The sequence below is a fragment of the Gymnoscopelus braueri genome (genome assembly GCF_963280865.1).
Source record: "Gymnoscopelus braueri genome assembly, chromosome: 2".
NCBI classification, from domain to species: Eukaryota; Metazoa; Chordata; class Actinopteri; order Myctophiformes; family Myctophidae; genus Gymnoscopelus; species Gymnoscopelus braueri.
This window is the reverse complement of record NC_137604.1, coordinates 323,005-347,500: the sequence shown is the minus strand read 5'-3', so window position 1 is coordinate 347,500 and position 24,496 is coordinate 323,005. Positions and strand designations below refer to the sequence as shown.

General features: G+C 36.4%; 1 protein-coding gene across 4 annotated transcripts in view; it reads right to left on the bottom strand.

Annotated features, from left to right (window-relative positions):
* Window positions 1-2,375: 2,375 nt before the first annotated feature.
* Window positions 2,376-24,496, bottom strand: part of bms1 (BMS1 ribosome biogenesis factor) — a 47,554-nt gene continuing 25,433 nt past the window's right edge. Inside the window, exons 10-24 of one of the 4 annotated variants that reach the window (XM_080419453.1) lie at window positions 24,121-24,259; window positions 23,480-23,801; window positions 23,149-23,250; window positions 20,788-20,951; window positions 18,861-18,942; window positions 18,553-18,617; window positions 17,747-17,938; window positions 13,026-13,214; window positions 11,616-11,796; window positions 9,794-9,852; window positions 8,547-8,669; window positions 6,021-6,168; window positions 5,409-5,584; window positions 3,368-3,529; window positions 2,376-3,137 (exon numbers count right to left, since the gene is read on the bottom strand). In XM_080419453.1, the coding sequence (XP_080275579.1) occupies window positions 2,910-3,137; window positions 3,368-3,529; window positions 5,409-5,584; window positions 6,021-6,168; window positions 8,547-8,669; window positions 9,794-9,852; window positions 11,616-11,796; window positions 13,026-13,214; window positions 17,747-17,938; window positions 18,553-18,617; window positions 18,861-18,942; window positions 20,788-20,951; window positions 23,149-23,250; window positions 23,480-23,801; window positions 24,121-24,259 (2,332 nt within the window). In that variant the 3' untranslated portion in view covers window positions 2,376-2,909. The remainder of the gene's footprint in view (window positions 3,138-3,367; window positions 3,530-5,408; window positions 5,585-6,020; window positions 6,169-8,546; window positions 8,670-9,793; window positions 9,853-11,615; window positions 11,797-13,025; window positions 13,215-17,746; window positions 17,939-18,552; window positions 18,618-18,860; window positions 18,943-20,787; window positions 20,952-23,148; window positions 23,251-23,479; window positions 23,802-24,120; window positions 24,260-24,496) is intronic. The other 3 variants (XM_080419454.1, XM_080419455.1, XM_080419456.1) reach the window with 3 other exon arrangements.

Genomic DNA, 24,496 nt, shown 5'->3' with positions numbered 1-24,496 from the left:
GACAATTTTAGTGAAAAGTCAGACTGCTGATAAACAGTGTGTGTGTGTGTGTGTGTGTGTGTGTGTGTGTGTGTGTGTATAAACTCTTGTTGTGTCGACACCAATGGTTTGTCAAAGTGTCAAAAAGATTTGTTCAAACGAGAGTCCCTTATTATCATTATTATCATTATTATTATTATCATTATTATAATTATTACCCTTATTATAATTATTATTATCATTACCCTTATCATTATTATTATCATTATCATCATTATTGTCATCATTATTGTCATTATTATTATCATTATTATTATTAGGGGTCCAAGCACGTCAGTGCGTAGGCACCCTTTGGTTTCTGTTAGTTTTATTATTCCGCCGTTTTTTGCCGTTCTGACTTAAAAAAGTGTTTTTTTTCGGGTGAAAGTTACAGGAGTTCTTACTGTATGGTGTGTGATATGAAATGTGAGCTTATCATAACCACAGAAAACATTTCAGAAAATGTTTCTGCATCAAATAGAACTACACCTAATCTAAGATTCCATCAAAGGCAAGAACCTTTACAAGCGAACCTCTCTGGTGTTTTATAATGTTTAGTTTGAGCTGTTGGGAATAACTAGGCTACACTTGGTTGTTAAAGTCCAGATAACAACAATATGACTGTTGTGAATTAAAATAGATTAAAAAAGATTTTATTCGTGACCCCAATAATCGTGAGATAGCAGAAGATTCACAGCCTTATAGGGATTCTAGGTAACTTGGAGCCTAACTTAAAAAAAAAAAAAAAAAATATATATATATATATATATATATATATATATATATATATATATATATATATATATATATATATATATATATATACACACACACATATATATTAAATTTTTTCTCCTCTATCAGCCACTATATAATGATGCTGAGGTGTTTTCCTGCATTGAAACACAGTCCTCTTTCTGAAACCAGTATTTTCCTACTATTTATGTTTTGACATCCTGGTATCCGGGACGTAAATGAAATGAAGTGCATGTGCGTCCGTGCGCATCCCTGTCCGTGTGAACTGTCCTATCCGCGTCTTCACTCAATGTTCTGTGATTGACAGCTAAGGTTGGCCAATTAGGTGGCGAGTACGAGTGAAACCGAATGGAACAGAGTGCAGCCGACCAAAAACGAATGGCAGCCATTTTTTCTGGCCGCTGTTTTTTGTTTCGGTTTTAAAACTTTAAAACGCTCTCAAACTTCTTTTTTGAGGCACGGAATTTACTTTTAAGATATCGTTTGGATAGAATTTAGCTGTTTAACTTCATATATTTGGTCAATTACAGAGCCTTTTTAAAAAAAAAAATTCAGAGAACCGGCAGTGACACGTATGTATCTGAATAACCTATCTTCGGCATAGCCACTTCTAAAGTCCCCTTGTGTCATATTGGCTGGTGGTGGGAAAATGAGCTGCAGATTGGCTGTCAGTCAACGGTACTAAACAGTTTTTTTCTTTTTTTGATCTCTGAAGCTGCCTAGAACCCCTTTAAAATCAAATATGTTTAAGTAATGATAATAAATATATGTAAGTAATGATAATAAGTAATGATAATAAATATATGTAAGTAATGCTAATAAATATATGTAAGTAATGATAATAAATATATTTAAGTAATGATAATAAGTAATGATAATAAATATATGTAAGTAATGCTAATAAATATATGTAAGTAATGATAATAAATATATTTAAGTAATGATAATAAGTAATGATAATAAATATATGTAAGTAATGCTAATAAATATATGTAAGTAATGATAGTAAATATATTTAAGTAATGATAATAAGTAATGATAATAAATATATGTAAGTAATGCTAATAAATATATGTAAGTAATGATAGTAAATATATGTAAGTAATGATAATAAGTAATGATAATAAATATGTAAGTAATGATAATAAATATATGTAAGTAATGATAATAAGTAATGATAATAAATATGTAAGTAATGATAATAAATATATGTAAGTAATGATAATAAGTAATGATAATAAATATGTAAGTAATGATAATAAATATATGTAAGTAATGATAGTAAATCTATTTAAGTAATGATAATAAGTAATGATAATAAATATATGTAAGTAATGATAATAAGTAATGATAGTAAATATATGTAAGTAATGATAGTAAATATATTTAAGTAATGATAGTAAATATATGTAAGTAATGATAATAAGTAATGATAATAAACATATGTAAGTAATGATAGTTCTGAGGGGATTGAAGACTTACCAGATTGATAATTATACTCAGATGAGTGAAATATTGGAAACTATGATTCATTGTCTTTTGTCAGACTGGATAATAAGATCACTTTCAGTTCAACAACAAAAAAAGATTCAAAATGGTGGAATTATCAAAACTTGGAACGTTTTATTATGTTATAATAAAAAAACAAAAACACCAGGTTGTGATGAGGTCATAGCAAGGTGTGACATCACTGCCTTCTGTTAAAGATTGTAACGAACAAAAGGTTTTTTTGCTCTGCCAACGTTTATGTCAGAGCAGTGCTTCTCAAAGTATGGTCCGGGGAACCCCAGGGGTTCTTGAGGGGGCTCCAGGGGGTCCCCAGCAAAATGAGTTAATATAACATCAAAATACAAAAGCTTGTATATCTACTATAAAGGGTCAATTGATAGAAAACCAAAAAACAAAAAACATTTTGGGGTGAAATACTCATTTAAGAGCATCGTTAGTCGTTTGGCGCCCCCTACATACTGGATATTTAACATCATTCATTAACAGTCCTTTGGCGCCCCCTACAGACTGGATCTTTAACATCATTCATTAACGGTCCTTTGGCGCCCCCTACAGAATGGATCTTTAACATCATTCATTAACGGTCCTTTGGCGCCCCCTACAGAATGGATCTTTAACATCATTCATTAACGGTCCTTTGGCGCCCCCTTGAGGCTGGACCGTTGTTTCTTGCCCTCCTTCTGTCCCATGACGCGGTAAAGTTTCTTCTTCTGCTCTTTCATACGGCCCAGTTTTTCCTCTTCCTGTTTGTCCTTCTGCGACAGGAAGTCCTTGTGTTTGGCGCGCTGCGCCACGTTGCTCTTCTTCTTCTTGTGACCGTGAACCGTGGCCAGAGCGTCCAGCAGTGCTGCAACCTGGAGGACAACGCACAGAATTACAGCCACACTTAGTTAACCCATTAAAACCGGGAAAGCTTCTGTCATTTTAGATTTTAGCCTTTATTAGAAAATAACAGATATACAAGTTCACAAGATGTGTACCTTTGTCTCATAGAGTTAGGGTTATATTTGTACCTTTCTCTCATGAGGTTCTCTAATGACAGAGGGTCTCTACAGGTCTTTGGGGGTTAGAGTTATATTTGTACCTTTCTCTCATGAGGTTCTCTAATGACAGAGGGTCTCTCCAGGTCTCTCGGGGTCTTTCCTTTAGCTCTGTCCAGTTTAGGTTTGCTCTTGAAGGGCAGAGCTTTCTGCAGCTGTCTGGGAACGTGCAGCGGGTTGAAGTGTCTGGGGGCTCGAACCACCGGCTGGAACGTACGGGACAGAGAAGTTAGCATCGTGAAGTTAGCATCACGAAGTTAGCATCACTGGCTAAACGTACGGGAGAGAGAAGTTAGCATCATGAAGTTAGCATCATGAAGTTAGCATCACTGGCTAAACGTACGGGAGAGAGAAGTTAGCATCATGAAGTTAGCATCATGAAGTTAGCATCATGAAGTTAGCATCACTGGCTAAACGTACGGGAGAGAGAAGTTAGCATCTGGAAGTTAGCATCATGTAGTTAGCATCACTGGCTAAACGTACAGGAGAGAGAAAATAGCATCTGGAAGTTAGCATCATGAAGTTAGCATCACTGGCTAAACGTACGGGAGAGAGAAGTTAGCATCATAAAGTTAGCATCATGAAGTTAGCATCACAAAGTTAACATCTGGAAGTTAGCATCACTGGCTAAACATACGGGAGACAGAAGTTAGCATCATAAAGTTAGCATCATGAAGTTAGCATCATGAAGTTAGCATCACAAGCTAAACGTAAGGGAGAGAGAAGTTAGCAACATGAAGTTAGCATCTGGCAGTTAGCATCTGGAAGTTAGCATCATGAAGTCAGCATCACTGGCTAAACGTACGGGAGAGAAGTTAGCATCATAAAGTTAACATCATGAAGTTAGCATCATGAAGTTAGCATCATGAAGTTAGCATCATGAAGTTAGCATCACAAAGTTAACATCTGGAAGTTAGCATCTGGAAGTTAGCATCATGAAGTTAGCATCACTGGCTAAACATACGGGAGACAGAAGTTAGCATCATAAAGTTAGCATCATGAAGTTAGCATCATGAAGTTAGCATCATGAAGTTAGCATCACAAGCTAAACGTAAGGGAGAGAGAAGTTAGCATCTGGCAGTTAACATCTGGAAGTTAGCATCATGAAGTTAGCATCACTGGCTAAACGTACGGGAGAGAGAAGTTAGCATCATAAAGTTAACATCATGAAGTTAGCATCATGAAGTTAGCATCATGAGGTTAGCATCATGAAGTTAGCATCATGAAGTTAGCATCATGAAGTTAGCATCACTGGCTAAACATAGCCTACAGCAGAATGAAGTTAGCATCACTGGCTAAACGTACGGGAGAGAGAAGTTAGCATCAAGAAGTTAGCATCATGAGGTTAGCATCTGGAAGTTAGCATCATGAAGTTAGCATCACTGGCTAAACGTACGGGAGAGAGAAGTTAGCATCAAGAAGTTAGCATCATGAAGTTAGCATCAAGAAGATAGCATCAAGAAGTTAGCATCATGAAGTTAGCATCATGAAGTTAGCATCACAGGCTAAACGTACGGGAGAGAGAAGTTGGCATCATGAAGTTAGCAGTAGTTATATTTACCATGTATAAGAGTCAGTTTTAGGTGTTATATTTACCATGTATAAGAGTCAGTTTTAGGTGTTATATTTACCATGTATAAGAGTCAGTTTTAGGTGTTATATTTACCATGTATAAGAGTCAGTTTTAGGTGTTATATTTACCATGTATAAGAGTCAGTTTTAGGTGTTATATTTACCATATATAAGAGTCAGTTTTATGTGTTATATTTACCATGTATAAGAGTCAGTTTTAGGTGTTATATTTACCATTATAAGAGTCAGTTTTAGGTGTTATATTTACCATGTATAAGAGTCAGTTTTAGATGTTATATTTACCATGTATAAGAGTCAGTTTTAGGTGTTATATTTACCATGTATAAGAGTCAGTTTTAGGTGTTATATGTACCATGTATAAGAGTCAGTTTTAGGTGTTATATGTACCATGTATAAGAGTCAGTTTTAGGTGTTATACATACCTTGTATAAGAGTCAGTTTTAGGTGTTATATGTACCATGTATAAGAGTCAGTTTTAGATGTTATATGTACCTTGTACAGGGAGTCAGTCTTGGGCTGGTTCCGGACTCCCAGATCGTGCTTCAGTTGTCCCAGGGTTCTCATTCCAGTCCAGGTGTCTTTGTGTCCAACAGGAAGTAGCAGTGATGTCACAGGGTTGTACAGCTGAGGCACCGACACAGGAAACCAGGAGCGCAGGAACACGATGTCTGGAAGCAAAAACACCTTAAATGCTAAACCCCCAAAACACCTTAAATGCTAAACCCCCAAAACACCTTAAATGCTAACCCCCAAAACACCTTAATTGCTAAACCCCCAAAACACCTTAAATGCTAACCCCCAAAACACCTTAAATGCTAACCCCCCAAAACACCTTAAAACAATATACAGTAACAATATTATTATGATATAATGTAATAATTTATACTTACAGTAACACTATTATTATGATAGAATGTAATCATTTATTCTTACAGTAACAATAACATTGTGATGCTGACAATGGGTTATTGTTATTTGATATGAACAGCTCCATTGTTTCATTAGTTTTAGGTCGTTTTAGTGTCATTGTGTTGAACGGTTAAACACAAACACACAGACAGACAGACAGACAGACAGACAGACAGACAGACAGACAGTTCTTACCACTCATCAGCAGCCTGTCTTCAAACGTGGCTCTGAAGGCTCCTGGGGGCGTGGCCAATGCCTTCTTGATTTGACCTCTGACCCCGGAAACGGTCCTGACCGACGCTTCCTCAAACTTAGCGACTTCCAGCAGTGTGTTGAACATGCCCTGTGCACACACACACCCACCCCATTTTAGGATTTAGCGATTTTAAACTGTATTTTCACCTTAACTCTTTGACTGCCAGAGTATTTTCATAAAGTACTCCCCCAGTGCCAGCAATTTTCGTGTTTTTTTATTTTTTTATTTTGAATTTTTCTCATGAAAATAATTTAAGGACACATAATGTAAAGACCCAGCACAAATCCGCCAGCAGAGAGCAGCACATGACAGCTGGATCATGTCGTTGGGTCTCTCTCACCCTTCTTCATAGATTAGACAAGGAAAAACATGAAAACGGATGTGACGTCACCCAGATTGTTTTGATCAGCGAAAATTACGTTGTGATGCACGACGGCGATGACTGATCGTCACCCAGACCATAGATTATAGAAGAGAAGCTGTCCGTTTGTCCGTTATACCGTGTGAAAACCCGTTTATTTACCTATTTTGGACGAAAATGACTGGGGAAAAAAATCAAAAACCGGAAACGGAATCCAGGCCATGAAACCGGATGCAGATGTCCGTGAAGTAAGTGGAACTCGAGAATAACATTGAATATTAAGCAGCATAGCGCAATCAGAGATTAAACAATGAACGCGCGTCCAGCGCGTCGAGCGCGTCGACGGCCAACTGGACAAAGTAGCACTTGACGCGTTATCGCGTCGTCCGCAGTCAAAGAGTTAATAAAAGGTAGTGGGTTAGGGTTTCACCTTAACAAAGGGTAGGGTTTAGGGTTAGGGTTTCACCTTAATAAAAGGGTAGTGGGTTAGGATTTCACCTTAATAAAGGGTAGTGGGTTAGGGTTTCACCTTAATAAAAGGGTAGTGGGTTAGGATTTCACCTTAATAAAGGGTAGTGGGTTAGGGTTTCACCTTAATAAAGGGTAGTGGTTTAGGGTTAGGGTTTCACCTTAATAAAGGGTAGTGGTTTAGGGTTAGGGTTTCACCTTAATAAAGGGTAGTGGGTTAGGGTTTAGGGTTAGGGTTTCACCTTAATAAAGGGTAGTGGGTTAGGGTTTAGGGTTTCACCTTAATAAAGGGTAGTGGTTTAGGGTTTCACCTTAATAAAGGGTAGTGGGTTAGGGTTTAGGGTTTCACCTTAATAAAGGGTAGTGGTTTAGGGTTAGGGTTTCACCTTAATAAAGGGTAGTGGGTTAGGTTTAGGGTTAGGGTTTCACCTTAATAAAGGGTAGTGGGTTAGGGTTTCACCTTAATAAAGGGTAGTGGTTTAGGGTTTCACCTTAATAAAGGGTAGTGGGTTAGGGTTTAGGGTTTCACCTTAATAAAGGGTAGTGGTTTAGGGTTTCACCTTAATAAAGGGTAGTGGGTTAGGGTTTAGGGTTTCACCTTAATAAAGGGTAGTGGTTTAGGGTTAGGGTTTCACCTTAATAAAGGGTAGTGGGTTAGGGTTTAGGGTTTCACCTTAATAAAGGGTAGTGGGTTAGGGTTTCACCTTAATAAAGGGTAGTGGGTTAGGGTTTAGGGTTAGGGTTTCACCTTAATAAAGGGTAGGGTTTAGGGTTAGGGTTTCACCTTAATAAAGGGTAGTGGTTTAGGGTTAGGGTTTCACCTTAATAAAGGGTAGTGGGTTAGGGTTTCACCTTAATAAAGGGTAGTGGTTTAGGGTTTCACCTTAATAAAGGGTAGTGGGTTAGGGTTTAGGGTTTCACCTTAATAAAGGGTAGTGGTTTAGGGTTAGGGTTTCACCTTAATAAAGGGTAGTGGGTTAGGGTTTAGGGTTTCACCTTAATAAAGGGTAGTGGGTTAGGGTTTCACCTTAATAAAGGGTAGTGGGTTAGGGTTTAGGGTTAGGGTTTCACCTTAATAAAGGGTAGGGTTTAGGGTTAGGGTTTCACCTTAATAAAGGGTAGTGGTTTAGGGTTAGGGTTTCACCTTAATAAAGGGTAGTGGGTTAGGGTTTAGGGTTAGGGTTTCACCTTAATAAAGGGTAGTGGGTTAGGGTTTAGGGTTTCGCCTTAATAAAGGGTAGTGGTTTAGGGTTTCACCTTAATAAAGGGTAGTGGGTTAGGGTTTAGGGTTTCACCTTAATAAAGGGTAGTGGTTTAGGGTTAGGGTTTCACCTTAATAAAGGGTAGTGGGTTAGGGTTTAGGGTTTCACCTTAATAAAGGGTAGTGGGTTAGGGTTAGGGTTCCACCTTAATAAAGGGTAGTGGGTTAGGGTTTAGGGTTTCACCTTAATAAAGGGTAGGGTTTATGGTTAGGGTTTCACCTTAATAAAGGGTAGTGGGTTAGGGTTAGGGTTTCACCTTAATAAAGGGTAGTGGTTTAGGGTTAGGGTTTCACCTTAATAAAGGGTAGTGGGTTAGGGTTTAGGGTTAGGGTTTCACCTTAACAAAGGGTAGTGGTTTAGGGTTAGTGTTTCACCTTAACAAAGCAGGTGTTCTTGAAGATCTTGTACGGGTATCCAACCAGCTTCAGCTTCTTCACGATGGTCACTGACTTATCCAAGTCCAACACCACTCCTGTGGCTGCGATACGGAAACTAGACTGCAGTACAACAAAATGAACATTAACTGCAGTACAACACAATGAACATTAAAAACACACATAACTGCAGTACAACAAAATGAACATTAAAACACACATAACTGCAGTACAACAAAATTAACATTAAAAACACACATAACTGCAGTATAACAAAATGAACAAAACAAACGTAAAACTAAATGAACATTTAACTTAAAACAAACACGTAAAACTAATTGTAAAACATGAATCCAAGCCCTACACCACTTCTGTGACTGCGATACCTAAACCAAGACACTGTAAACAAAATAAACAACAAGGACTGATCCACCCAATCAGCACCTAGTTTGTCCTTTTCTATGGACCCAGTTCTTTCCTATAGAATAATTAAATGATCATTGGTATAGAATAACTAAATTATTATTTGGTATAGAATAATTAAATGATTCATTGGTATAGAATAATTATGATTCATTGGTATAGAATAATTAAATGATTCATTGGTATAGAATAATTAACTGATTCATTGGTATAGAATAATTAAATTATTATTTGGTATAGAATAATTAAATGATTCATTGGTATAGAATAATTAAATTATTTGGTATAGAATAATTAAATGTTAATAATAATTATGATTCATTGCTATAGAATAATTATGATTCATTGGTATAGAATAATTAAATGATTCATTGGTATAGAATAATTAAATCATTTGGTATAGAATAATTAAATGTTAATAATAATTATGATTCATTGCTATAGAATAATTATGATTCATTGGTATAGAATAATTACATGATTAATTGGTATAGAATAATTAAATTATTCATTGTTATAGAATAATTAAATGATTATTTGGTATAAAATAATTAAATTATTATTTGGTATAGAATAATTACATGTTTCATTGATATAGAATAATTAAATGTTTCATTGTTATAGAATAATTAAATGATTCATTGGTATAGAATAATTAAATGATTCATTGGTATAGAATAATTAAATGATTCATTGGTATACAATAATTAAATGATTCATTGGTATAGAATAATTAAATGATTCATTGGTATACAATAATTAAATGATTCATTAGTCTAGAATAATAGAATAATAACAACAACTGATAGAATAATTAAACTTACTTTAGCTCCTCCTACTGACTGAACCGCTAGGAATCCAGTTCCCTGAGGTGTGATGGGACCTGGACATAGAAACACACTGTTAGACATCACCTATTCTCTCAAGAACAGATTCTGCTCTGTGTTGGAATCTGTCGGGGAGGTTCGTCTTAACATGTACGCAGTAGCCTACAAGTGGGCGTGCCTTCAGATCAGGAAGCAGGCCGCGCTTTACCCAATCAAATGTAGTGGGCGGGATTCACGTGTCCGTCGATCCTTCCCCACTCGAAACAAGCCGAAACTAATTTAACAATAGTGTCCGCGGAGCAGACAAAACCACGGAAAGATATTCACATTTTAACATACTCTTTCATCATAGAAACAAGTGGGCTTATAACCAAAACCATCCATGTTCTCTGGGAGAAGTGGTGTTAGTGTTCCGTGTAGAAATATTGTTAGTGGGAATGAAAACATAGTCGCACCACCGGAAGTGGAGCGGTGAAGGCAGACCAAAACCCCGGTTTCCTTGTGCACGGGTGCTACGTTTTCTTCCGCCCAGAGCCAATTGACATAGTAACAAACCGCAGAGGTCGCTGTTTTTCCTTTTCAGTTGGTTCTGGGTTCCCAGATTGGACATCACCTACCTACCTACCTAACGTACCTACCTACCTACAGTACCTACCTACCTACCTACAGTACCTACCTACAGTACCTACCTACCTACCTACCTACCTACCTAACGTACCTACCTACCTACCTACAGTACCTACCTACAGTACCTAGAGTACCTACCTACCTACCTACCTACAGTACCTACCTACAGTACCTAGAGTACCTACCTACCTACCTACAGTACCTACAGTACCTACCTACCTACCTACCTACCTACAGTACCTACCTACAGTACCTACCTACAGTACCTACCTACCTACCTACCTACCTACAGTACCTACCTACAGTACCTACCTACAGTACCTACCTACAGTACCTACCTACCTACCTACAGTACCTACCTACCTACAGTACCTACCTACAGTACCTACCTACAGTACCTACCTACCTACCTACCTACAGTACCTACCTACCTACAGTACCTACCTACCTACCTACCTACAGTACCTACCTACCTACCCTACAGTACCTACCTACCTACCTACCTACCTACCTACAGTACCTACCTACAGTACCTACCTACCTACCTACCTACAGTACCTACCTACCTACCTACCTACAGTACCTACCTACCTACAGTACCTACCTACCTACCTACCGTACCTACCTACCTACCTACAGTACCTACCTACCTACCTACCTACAGTACCTACCTACCTACAGTACCTACCTACCTACCTACCGTACCTACCTACCTACCTACCTACCTACCTACCTACATAGATAGAAGCTCCACAGTGCATGTGTTGGGGTGTGTAGTACAGTTTGTGTACATTGTATTCAGTGTGTATTACCCCAGATAGAAGCTCCACAGTGCATGTGTTGGGGTGTGTAGTACAGTTTGTGTACATTGTATTCAGTGTGTATTACCCCAGATAGACGCTCCACAGTGCATGTGTTGGGGTGTGTAGTACAGTTTGTGTACATTGTATTCAGTGTGTATTACCCCAGATAGAAGCTCCACAGTGCATGTGTTGGGGTGTGTAGTACAGTTTGTGTACATTGTATTCAGTGTGTATTACCCCAGATAGAAGCTCCACAGTGCATGTGTTGGGGTGTGTAGTACAGTTTGTGTACATTGTATTCAGTGTGTATTACCCCAGATAGAAGCTCCACAGTGCATGTGTTGGGGTGTGTAGTACAGTTTGTGTACATTGTATTCAGTGTGTATTACCCCAGATAGAAGCGCCACAGTGCATGTGTTGGGGCGTGTACTTCAGGAGGCGGTGTCGTCCGTTGTGGTCTTGGATGTGGAACAGGGGGAGGGTCTGGAAACGTCTCCACCCTAAAGAAACCACCAGAGGGTCTCTGGTCTTCAGGATGCGACCGTGCCAACGGTGCTTCTTTAACCGCATCTGTCAGGATACCAGAAACAGCCTTTTATGACAAATCATACACTTTACCATTCATTTATAATAGACACTTTACCATTCATTTATAATAGACACTTTACCATTCATTTATAATAGACACTTTACCATTCATTTATAATAGACACTTTACCATTCATTTATAATAGACACTTTACCATTCATTTATAATAGACACTTTACCATTCATTTATAATAGACACTTTACCATTCATTTATAATAGACACTTTACATTCATTTATAATAGACACTTTACCATTCATTTATAATAGACACTTTACCATTCATTTATAATAGACACTTTACCATTCATTTATAATAGACACATTACCATTCATTTATAATAGACACTTTACCATTCATTTATAATAGACACTTTACCATTCATTTATAATAGACACTTTACCATTCATTTATAATAGACACTCTACCATTCATTTATAATAGACACTTTACCATTCATTAATAATAGACACTTTACCATTCATTTATAATAGACACTTTACCATTCATTTATAATAGACACTCTACCATTCATTTATAATAGACACTCTACCATTCATTAATAATAGACACTTTACCATTCATTTATAATAGACACTTTACCATTCATTTATAATAGACACTTTACCATTCATTTATAATAGACACTTTACCATTCATTTATAATAGACACTTTACCATTCATTTATAATAGACACTTTACCATTCATTTATAATAGACACTTTACCATTCATTTATAATAGACACTTTACCATTCATTTATAATAGACACTCTACCATTCATTTATAATAGACACTTTACCATTCATTTATAATAGACACTTTACCATTCATTTATAATAGACACTTTACCATTCATTTATAATAGACACTTTACCATTCATTTATAATAGACACTCTACCATTCATTTATAATAGACACTCTACCATTCATTTATAATAGACACTTTACCATTCATTTATAATAGACACTTTACCATTCATTAATAATAGACACTTTACCATTCATTTATAATAGACACTTTACCATTCATTTATAATAGACACTCTACCATTCATTTATAATAGACACTCTACCATTCATTTATAATAGACACTTTACCATTCATTTATAATAGAAGACGCATGAAGATATAAAGATACAGACTACCATGCATTGGGTTATAGTAGGGTAAAGGTAGTATTAAGGTAGTATTAAGGTAGTATTACCTGCAGATAGCCCAGGGTACCCTCCGTGGAGCCCAGTCCACCCAGGATAACGGGGTAATGGGGGTCAAAGGCGGTGATGAACTCACAGGGCAGAGCAGGGATCTCCACCCGGACGTACATGCCTGGACGAAACCCCTCGTACTGAACTCTGATGTCATCATCCAGCGCCTCGAACTCTGCCCTGTTTAACTAACAACATACACAATGTTCATTATTAAATATTACAGTATTAAATATTACATTATTAAATATTACATTATTAAATATTACATTATTAAATATTACAGAATTAGATATTACATTATTACATATTACAGTAATACATATTACAGTATTAAATATTACATTATTAAATATTACATTATTAAATATTACATTATTAAATATTACATTATTAAATATTACATTATTCAATATTACATTATTAAATAGTAAAATATTACATATTACATTATTAAATAAGTATTAAATATTACATTATTAAATATTACATTATTAAATATTACAGCATTAAATATTACATTATTAAATATTACATTATTAAATATTACATTATTAAATATTACAGAATTGAATGTTACATTATTAAATACTACATTATTAAATATCATATTAAATAACACTGTTAAGCCAGTGGTTTGAGGGGTCGATGGGAGTTTATGTATTTATTATTATGTGTCTTAGGTGTAATGGGAGTTTATTTATTATTATGTGTCTTAGGTTTAATGGGAGTTTATTTATTGTTATGTGTCTTAGGTGTAATGGGAGTTTATTTATTATTATGTGTCTTAGGTTTAATGGGAGTTTATTTATTGTTATGTGTCTTAGGTTTAATGGGAGTTTATTTATTATTATGTGTCCTAGGTGTAATGGGAGTTTATTTATTATTATGTGTCTTAGGTGTAATGGGAGTTTATTTATTATTATGTGTCTTAGGTTTAATGGGAGTTTATTTATTGTTATGTGTCTTAGGTGTAATGGGAGTTTATTTATTATTGTGTCTTAGGTGTAATGGGAGTTTATGTATTTATTATTATGTGTCGTAGGTGTAATGGGAGTTTATTTATTATTATGTCTTAGGTGTAATGGGAGTTTATTTATTATTATGTGTCTTAGGTGTAATGGGAGTTTATTTATTATTATGTCTTAGGTGTAATGGGAGTTTATGTATTATTGTGTATTAGGTGTAATGGGAGTTTATGTATTTATTATTATGTGTCTTAGGTGAAATGGGAGTTTATTTATTATGTGTCTTAGGTGTAATGGGAGTTTATTTATTATGATGTGTCTTAGGTTTAATGGGAGTTTATTTATTATTATGTGTCTTAGGTGTAATGGGAGTTTATTTATTATGATGTGTCTTAGGTGTAATGGGAGTTTATGTATTTATTATGATGTGTCTTAGGTGTAATGGGAGTTTATGTATTTATTATTATGTGTCTTAGGTGTAATGGGAGTTTATGTATTTATTATTAAGTGTCTTAGGTGTAATGGGAGTTTATGTATTTATTATTATTTGTCTTAGGTGTAATGGGAGTTTATGTATTTATTATTATGTGTCTTGGGTGTAATGGGAGTTTATTTATTATTATATGTCTTAGGTGTAATGGGAGTTTGTTTATTATTGTGTCTTAGGTGTAATGGGAGTTTATTTATTATTATATGTCTTAGGTGTAATGGGAGTTTGTTTATTATTGTGTCTTAGGTGTAATGGGAGTTTGTATTTATTATGATGTGCCTTAGGTCTAATGGGAGTTTATTTATTATTATGTGTCTTAGGTGTAATGGGAGTTTATTTATTATGATGTGTCCTAGGTGTAATGGGAGTTTATGTATTTATTATGATGTGTCTTAGGTGTAATGGGAGTTTATTTATTATTATGTGTCTTAGGTGTAATGGGAGTTTATTTATTATGTGTCTTAGGTGTAATGGGAGTTTATGTATTTATTGTGATGTGTCCTAGGTGTAATGGGAGTTTATGTATTTATTATTATGTGTCCTAGGTGTAATGGGAGTTTATGTATTTATTATTATGTGTCTTAGGTGTAATGGAGTTTATTTATTATTATGTGTCTTAGGTGTAATGGGAGTTTATTTATTATTATGTGTCTTAGGTGTAATGGGAGTTTATTTATTATGATGTGTCTTAGGTGTAATGGGAGTTTATGTATTTATTATTATGTGTCTTAGGTGTAAGGGAGTTTATTTATTATTATGTGTCTTAGGTGTAAGGGAGTTTATTTATTATTATGTGTCTTAGGTGTAATGGGAGTTTATTTATTATTATGTGTCTTAGGTGTAAGGGAGTGTATTTATTATTATGTGTCTTAGGTGTAATGGAGTTTATTTATTATTATGTGTCTTAGGTGTAATGGAGTTTATTTATTAGTATGTGTCTTAGGTGTAATGGAGTTTATTTATTATTATGTGTCTTAGGTGTATGGGAGTTTATTTATTATTATGTGTCTTAGGTGTAATGGGAGTTTATTTATTATTATGTGTCTTAGGTGTAAGGGAGTTTATTTATTATTATGTGTCTTAGGTGTAATGGAGTTTATTTATTATTATTATGTGTCTTAGGTGTAATGGGAGTTTATTTATTATTATGTGTCTTAGGTGTAATGGGAGTTTATTTATTATTATGTGTCTTAGGTGTAATGGGAGTTTATTTATTATTATGTGTCTTAGGTGTAATGGGAGTTTATTTATTATTATGTGTCTTAGGTGTAATGGGAGTTTATGTATTTATTATTATGTGTCGTAGGTGTAATGGGAGTTTATTTATTATTATGTCTTAGGTGTAATGGGAGTTTATTTATTATTATGTGTCTTAGGTGTAATGGGAGTTTATTTATTATTATGTCTTAGGTGTAATGGGAGTTTATGTATTATTGTTTATTAGGTGTAATGGGAGTTTATGTATTTATTATTATGTGTCTTAGGTGTAATGGGAGTTTATTTATTATGTGTCTTAGGTGTAATGGGAGTTTATTTATTAGGATGTGTCTTAGGTTTAATGGGAGTTTATTTATTATTATGTGTCTTAGGTGTAATGGGAGTTTATTTATTATGATGTGTCTTAGGTTTAATGGGAGTTTATTTATTATTATGTGTCTTAGGTGTAATGGGAGTTTATTTATTGTTATGTGTCTTAGGTGTAATGGGAGTTTATTTATTATTGTGTCTTAGGTGTAATGGGAGTTTATGTATTTATTATTATGTGTCTTGGGTGTAATGGGAGTTTATTTATTATTATGTCTTAGGTGTAATGGGAGTTTATTTATTATTATGTGTCTTAGGTGTAATGGGAGTTTGTTTATTATTGTGTCTTAGGTGTAATGGGAGTTTGTATTTATTATGATGTGCCTTAGGTCTAATGGGAGTTTATTTATTATTATGTGTCTTAGGTGTAATGGGAGTTTATTTATTATGATGTGTCCTAGGTGTAATGGGAGTTTATGTATTTATTATGATGTGTCTTAGGTGTAATGGGAGTTTATTTATTATTATGTGTCTTAGGTGTAATGGGAGTTTATTTATTATGTGTCTTAGGTGTAATGGGAGTTTATGTATGTATTATGATGTGTCCTAGGTGTAATGGGAGTTTATGTATTTATTATTATGTGTCTTAGGTGTAATGGAGTTTATTTATTATTATGTGTCTTAGGTGTAATGGGAGTTTATTTATTATTATGTGTCTTAGGTGTAATGGGAGTTTATTTATTATGTGTCTTAGGTGTAATGGGAGTTTATGTATTTATTATTATGTGTCTTAGGTGTAATGGAGTTTATTTATTATGATGTGTCTTAGGTGTAAGGGAGTTTATTTATTATTGTGTCTTAGGTGTAAGGGAGTTTATTTATTATTATGTGTCTTAGGTGTAAGGGAGTTTATTTATTATTATGTGTCTTAGGTGTAATGGGAGTTTATTTATTATTATGTGTCTTAGGTGTAAGGGAGTGTATTTATTATTATGTGTCTTAGGTGTAATGGAGTTTATTTATTATTATGTGTCTTAGGTGTAATGGAGTGTATTTATTATTATGTGTCTTAGGTGTAATGGAGTTTATTTATTATTATGTGTCTTAGGTGTAAGGGAGTTTATTTATTATTATGTGTCTTAGGTGTAATGGGAGTTTATTTATTATTATGTGTCTTAGGTGTAAGGGAGTTTATTTATTATTATTATGTGTCTTAGGTGTAATGGGAGTTTATTTATTATTATGTGTCTTAGGTGTAATGGGAGTTTATTTATTATTATGTGTCTTAGGTGTAATGGGAATTTATTTATTATTATGTGCCTTAGGTGTAATGGGAGTTTATTTATTATTATGTGTCTTAGGAAAATATTTTGTGACTACTTGAAAAAGGTTCAAAAATGGCTAAAAATAGTACCCTAAAAAAAAACCTGGCACTCAATGTGTTAAGTAGAAGTAATAAGTAGGAGTAATAAGTAGGAGTAATTAAAGGAGAGTAATTACCTCGGCTTGTTTCTGCATCTCTTTAGTTTATTAAGTAGGAGTAATAAGTAGGAGTAATTAAAGAAGAGTAATTACCTCGGCTTGTTTCTGCATCTCTTTAGTTTATTAAGTAGGAGTAATAAGTAGGAGTAACTAAAGGAGAGTAATTACCTCGGCTTGTTTCTGCATCTCTTTAGTTTATTAAGTAGGAGTAATAAGTAGGAGTAATAAGTAGGAGTAATTAAAGAAGAGTAATTACCTCGGCTTGTTTCTGCATCTCGTCTTTCAGGTCATCAAAGTAAGTGGCATCAGGATCGTCGTATTCTGCGTTGAATCTCTCCTTCATCCTCCTCTTCTTCTCTAGTCGTTTATTCTTCATCACTTCATCATCGTCCAACTTCACTTTCGGCTCCTCTTCCTCACCTTCTTCATCTCCATCGACGTCTTCCTCCTGAATGATGGAAAATATCAGGTTATTATTATTATTATTATTATTATTACCCTTATTAGGGGAACGAGCACATAGTGCAAATGACCCTTATTGTTTTTCTTAGTTTTATTGTTATTCCGCCACTATTTGCAATTCTGGCTTAACCATATGCTAATTGGTCGGTAATTAGTAGTAGTAATAGTATTAGTAGTAGTAGTAATAGTATTAGTAATAGTATTAGTAGTATTAGTAATAGTAATAGTAATAGTATTAGTAGTAGTAATAGTAATAGTAATAGTAGTAGTAATAGTAATAGTAATAGTATTAGTAATAGTATAAGTAGTAGTAATAGTAATAGTAATAGTATTAGTAGTAGTAGTAGTAATAGTAATAGTAGTAATAGTAATAGTAGTAGTAATAGTAATAGTATTAGTATTAGTAGTAGTAATAGTAATAGTAATAGTAATAGTAGTAATAGTAATAGTAATAGTAGTAGTAGTAATAGTAATAGTAGTAGTAATAGTAATAGTAATAGTAGTAGTAATAGTAATAGTATTAGTAGTAATAGTATTAGTAGTAGTAATAGTATTAGTAGTAGTAATAGTATTAGTAATAGTAACTAGTATTCATGGTACCTTGTGTTGGTCAGCTTTATGGACCTCTCCTGTTTCTAAGTCCTCAAAGTCTCCATATAGCTCTTCTATAACACACACACACACACACACACACACACACACACACACACACACACACACACACACACACACACACACACACACACACACACACACACACACACACACACACACACACACACACACACACACACACCCCACACAAATTATATATTATATATTATTAATTATAGATTATAGATTATTATAGATTATCATCATCATTATTAAATGTATAAAGTGTGTTTTTTTTTGTTTTTTCAACTCACCGTCTTCTTTGAGCAGCGTAGCAGCATCCTGACCTTCTTCCCATTTCCCCGTTACGAAACAATCCCTGATGGAGTCCAACATCTGAAATATACCCAAACATTATAATAACTATACAACATGTTTTAATTTAGTTCATTTTAGTTCATTTAGTTAGTGCTCTCCGCCAGGTCAGGTAGGTTCTTGTGGGTCAAGTCAGGTAGGTTATTGTGGGCCAGGTCAGGTAGGTTATTGTGGGTCAAGTCAGGTAGGTTATTGTGGGCCAGGTCAGGTAGGTTATTGTGGGTCAAGTCAGGTAGGTTATTGTGGGTCAGGTCAGGTAGGTTATTGTGGGTCAGGTCAGGTAGGTTATTGTGGGTCAGGTCAGGTAGGTTGGTCAGGTAGGTTATTGTGAGCCAGGTCAGGTAGGTTATTGTGAGCCAGGTCAGGTAGGTTATTGTGAGCCAGGTCAGGTAGGTTATTGTGAGCCAGGTCAGGTAGGTTGGTCAGGTAGGTTATTGTGAGCCAGGTCAGGTAGGTTATTGTGGGCCAGGTCAGGTAGGTTATTGTAGGTCAGGTCAGGTAGGTTATTGTAGGTCAGGTCAGGTAGGTTATTGTAGGTCAGGTCAGGTAGGTTATTGTAGGTCAGGTCAGGTAGGTTATTGTGGGCCAGGTCAGGTAGGTTATTGTGGGTCAGGTCAGGTAGGTTATTGTGGGTCAGGTCAGGTAGGTTATTGTGAGCCAGGTCAGGTAGGTTATTGTGAGCCAGGTCAGGTAGGTTGGTCAGGTAGGTTATTGTGAGCCAGGTCAGGTAGGTTATTGTGAGCCAGGTCAGGTAGGTTATTGTGGGTCAGGTCAGGTAGGTTATTGTGGGCCAACAATGTTCAGAATTTGCCAATCAGGGTTGAATATGAAAAATCGGAGAGAACCGTCTTGATCACTTGACTACAGAGATAATGTGTACAGATTTGCATGATGTTTGGAATACACGCCTGGTGGCACTATAATGTTAAAAGGATTTATTCCTTTGTGCATTTGTTCCTCAGCGTAGTGGGAATGTGTGTGCAAAGTTTCACCGCAACGTTTCAGCGTAATCGGACGCTGCGTTCATTTTGTTCAAAACAGGCCACTCCTGCAAACTTTAGATGCCAATCTTAGCCAATCAGGATGGAATATGAAAAATCAAACAGATCCGTCTTGATCACATGACTATAGAGATCCGATGTACCGATTTGCGTGAGATTTGGATAACATCTGTAGAAGACTTATGTTATAGGAGTGTTTTGCAAAGATCGGCCTCCTGGTGGCGCTATAATAGGCCCATGTGAAACATTTGGGGCAGAGGTTCTGCTCTGGCATCCAGGGAGTGTGTGTGCACAGTTTCACTGCGAGCGGCCCAACGGTGCCGGAGATTAGCTGCTCATTAGCTGGACAGAAGGACCAGGCGTGCCTGGCCCAGGTATCCGGGCTCTCAGACTGAGAGCAGACTGATGTTGTTATCAGTAATATTGTTACATATGAAGTCATACATGTTACATATGATGTCATACATGTTACATATGATGTCATACATGTTACATATGATGTCATACATGTTACATATGATGTCATACATGTTACATATGAAGTCATATATGTTACATATGATGTCATATATGTTCATATAATAGATATTGTTATCAGTAATATTGTTACATATGATGTCATACATATTACATATGAAGTCATACATGTTACATATGAAGTCATATATGTTACATATGATGTCATATATGTTACATATGATGTCATACATGTTACATATGATGTCATACATGTTACATATGAAGTCATATATGTTACATATGAAGTCATATATGTTACATATGATGTCATATATGTTCATATAATAGATATTGTTATCAGTAATATTGTTACAAGCTTAATAATTATACAATAGCCTTTGTTTACCTCCTCTAAATCCCAGTTGTGAGAGGCGTCGGATTGGAACCGGGAACTGTCGGGGGCGTCGGCTCGCTGCTTCTTGCTCTTGTCGGGACGACTCACCCTGAACAGCCCCCCCAACTCTTCATCATCATCATCATCATCCTCACCATCATCCTTACAGGCTGCCACTGAAGAGGATCGGTTAGGGGTTTAGTTTAGGGCAGGGCTACTCAACTTAAGATGGCTCAGGGGCCACTCAGCAAAATACCAAAAGTCTTAATTAGGACTTAAATAGCAAAAGGGTAAAGTATGGGGTAAGGTAAGGGTAAGGGTAAGGTATGGGGTAAGGTAAGGGGTAAGGTAAGGGTAAGGGTAAAGTATGGCAAGGTTAGGGTTGCCAACTCCCAGAGATTGAAATAAGGGACACCTATCCTGAGCGCGCGGCCGGAATGTTTTGGGGGGTCAAACCCCCCCAAACCCTCGAAATGCATAGAAAACTATGGTATAATGCAGAGTTTATAACAGTTATAACACATTACAAACACAATGGTCTTACACCTGCATTAGGTTACTATTCATGATTTGTTTTGTTTTTATAAAAAAAGAAATGTTTTGGAGCCAAGGTATGACACCTGCCCTACCTTACCCTAACCCTAACTCTAAGACAAGGTATGACACCTGTCCTACCTTACCCTAACCCTAACTCTAAGCCAAGGTATGGCACCTGCCCTACCTTACCCTAACCCTAACTCTAAGACAAGGTATGACACCTGCCCTACCTTACCCTAACCCTAACTCTAAGCCAAGGTATGGCACCTGCCCTACCTTACCCTAACTCTAAGCCAAGGTATGACACCTGTCCTACCTTACCCTAACTCTAAGACAAGGTATGACACCTGCCCTACCTTACCCTAACCCTAACTCTAAGACAAGGTATGACACCTGTCCTACCTTACCCTAACCCTAACTCTAAGACAAGGTATGACACCTGTCCTACCTTACCCTAACCCTAACTCTAAGCCAAGGTATGACACCTGTCCTACCTTACCCTAACCCTAACTCTAAGCCAAGGTATGGCACCTGTCCTACCTTACCCTAACTCTAAGACAAGGTATGACACCTGCCCTACCTTACCCTAACCCTAACTCTAAGACAAGGTATGACACCTGTCCTACCTTACCCTAACCCTAACTCTAAGCCAAGGTATGGCACCTGCCCTACCTTACCCTAACCCTAACTCTAAGCTAAGGTATGGCACCTGTCCTACCTTACCCTAACTCTAAGACAAGGTATGACACCTGCCCTACCTTACCCTAACCCTAACTCTAAGACAAGGTATGACACCTGTCCTACCTTACCCTAACCCTAACTCTAAGCCAAGGTATGACACCTGTCCTACCTTACCCTAACCCTAACTCTAAGACAAGGTATGACACCTGTCCTACCTTACCCTTACCCTAACCCTAACTCTAAGACAAGGTATGACACCTGTCCTACCTTACCCTAACCCTAACTCTAAGACAAGGTATGACACCTGTCCTACCTTACCCTAACCCTAACTCTAAGACAAGGTATGACACCTGCCCTACCTTACCCTTACCCTAACTCTAAGACAAGGTATGACACCTGTCCTACCTTACCCTAACCCTAACTCTAAGACAAGGTATGACACCTGCCCTACCTTACCCTAACCCTAACTCTAAGCCAAGGTATGACACCTGCCCTACCTTACCCTAACCCTAACTCTAAGACAAGGTATGACACCTGTCCTACCTTACCCTAACCCTAACTCTAAGACAAGGTATGACACCTGTCCTACCTTACCCTAACCCTAACTCTAAGACAAGGTATGACACCTGTCCTACCTTACCCTTACCCTAACTCTAAGACAAGGTATGACACCTGCCCTACCTTGCCCTAACTCTAAGGCAAGGTATGACCTGCCCTACCTTGCCATACTCAATTGACGCCCCTGTGTATGTATGTATGTCTGTTTTTGAAAAAAAGAGGAAGCAACCCATATATTTGAACGGAAATTCTATCCTGTGCTTCACAATAAAAGATTGTACAGTTAGGGGGTTAGTTTAGGGGTTAGGGGTACAGTTAGGGGGTACAGGTTAGGGGTTTAGTTTAGGGGTACAGGTTAGGGGTTTAGTTTAGGGGTTAGGGGTACAGTCAGGGGGTTAGTGTAGGGGTACAGGTTAGGGGTTTAGTTTAGGGGTACAGGTTAGGGGTTTTGTTTAGGGGTACAGGTTAGGGGTTTAGTTTAGGGGTTAGGGGTACAGTCAGGGGGTTAGTGTAGGGGTACAGGTTAGGGGTTTAGTTTAGGGGTACAGGTTAGGGGTTTTGTTTAGGGGTACAGTTAGGGGTTTAATTTAGGGGTACCTGTTCCATAAACCAGTGTCCGTAGGTTGGGCGTGGCTTGTTGCTGTCGGAGAAAAGCTTCTGTTGCTTTCTGCTGGAGGCCCTCTTTCCACTGTACGCCCCCTGGTGGACAAACAACACATTGTTACACATTTCTACAGACAAGGGGAACATTTTGAATGCAGTACATTTTCCCAGGTTTAGCTAAACCTAGAAAGCAGATTAAACTGATGTATTCATTATTCTGGATGGAGGGATTCACCAAATGTTCAAACTTGCAGAAAAGTATGCTAGAGGACATAATGTGATTATTATTACTATTATTAATATTATTATTATTATTATTATTTACATTCAGCTTCTCCCTCCTCAATCTCAGCATCTTGTGATGTCATCAGTGATGTCATCTCTTCATCTTCTGACTCCTCCTCTTCAATGCCCTCGTCTTCTTCATCATCCTCCTCCTCCTCCTCCTCCTCCTCCTCTTCATCCTCCTCTTCATCACTCCTCTCCAGCTCGTCTTCACTGTCAGCGAAGGCAGGCATCTCCACCACTGGCTCCGCCTCCAGTTTCTGTTTCTTGGTGGGCGGAGCCTCTTTGATCAGCTTCCCCTCGTCACCTTCATCACCCTCCTCCTCTTCCTCCTCCTCCTCCTCCTCCTCCTCTTCCTCTTCCTCCTCCTTGGGGAACAACAACAGTTAAAGGAGCACTTCATCTGTTTTCATCCTTATCTTCACATAATTGGTCCTCATTAATGCTCATTATAATTATATATATATATAAAACACATTAACATGAATCCAACCCAAAGCTACACAATGACACTAATACATATAAATGTATATAAACTAGAGGTCCGGGCGCCATACGGGGCATATACATCCATATACATCTATAAATATATATTCATTATAATACATATAAATGTATATAAATATATATTTATTGGACATAATGGATCATTATAATAATCAGTAATAAAATAATATTTACCTCCTCTTCCTCTTCCTCTTCCTCTTCCTCGCTGGTTCCACCATCTTCATCCTCCTCCTCATCCTCGGCAAAGACCACCTTCCTTCTCTCTCTCTGATTGGCTGGATCCCACACCACGTTCTCCTGTAGTCCCGCCTCCCTATTAGCAAATTAACATAACATAACATTTTATTAATGTATTTATTCCATAAATATTTTTTCATCAAAGTAGGGTTAGTGGGGGGGGGGGGGTTCAGAGCAAAACAAAAAAATGTAATAAAAAAAATCGGGGATCGGATATCGGTCATAATTTCATAATCGTGTATATATATATATATATATATATATATATATATATATATATATATATATATATATATATATACACATACACAGA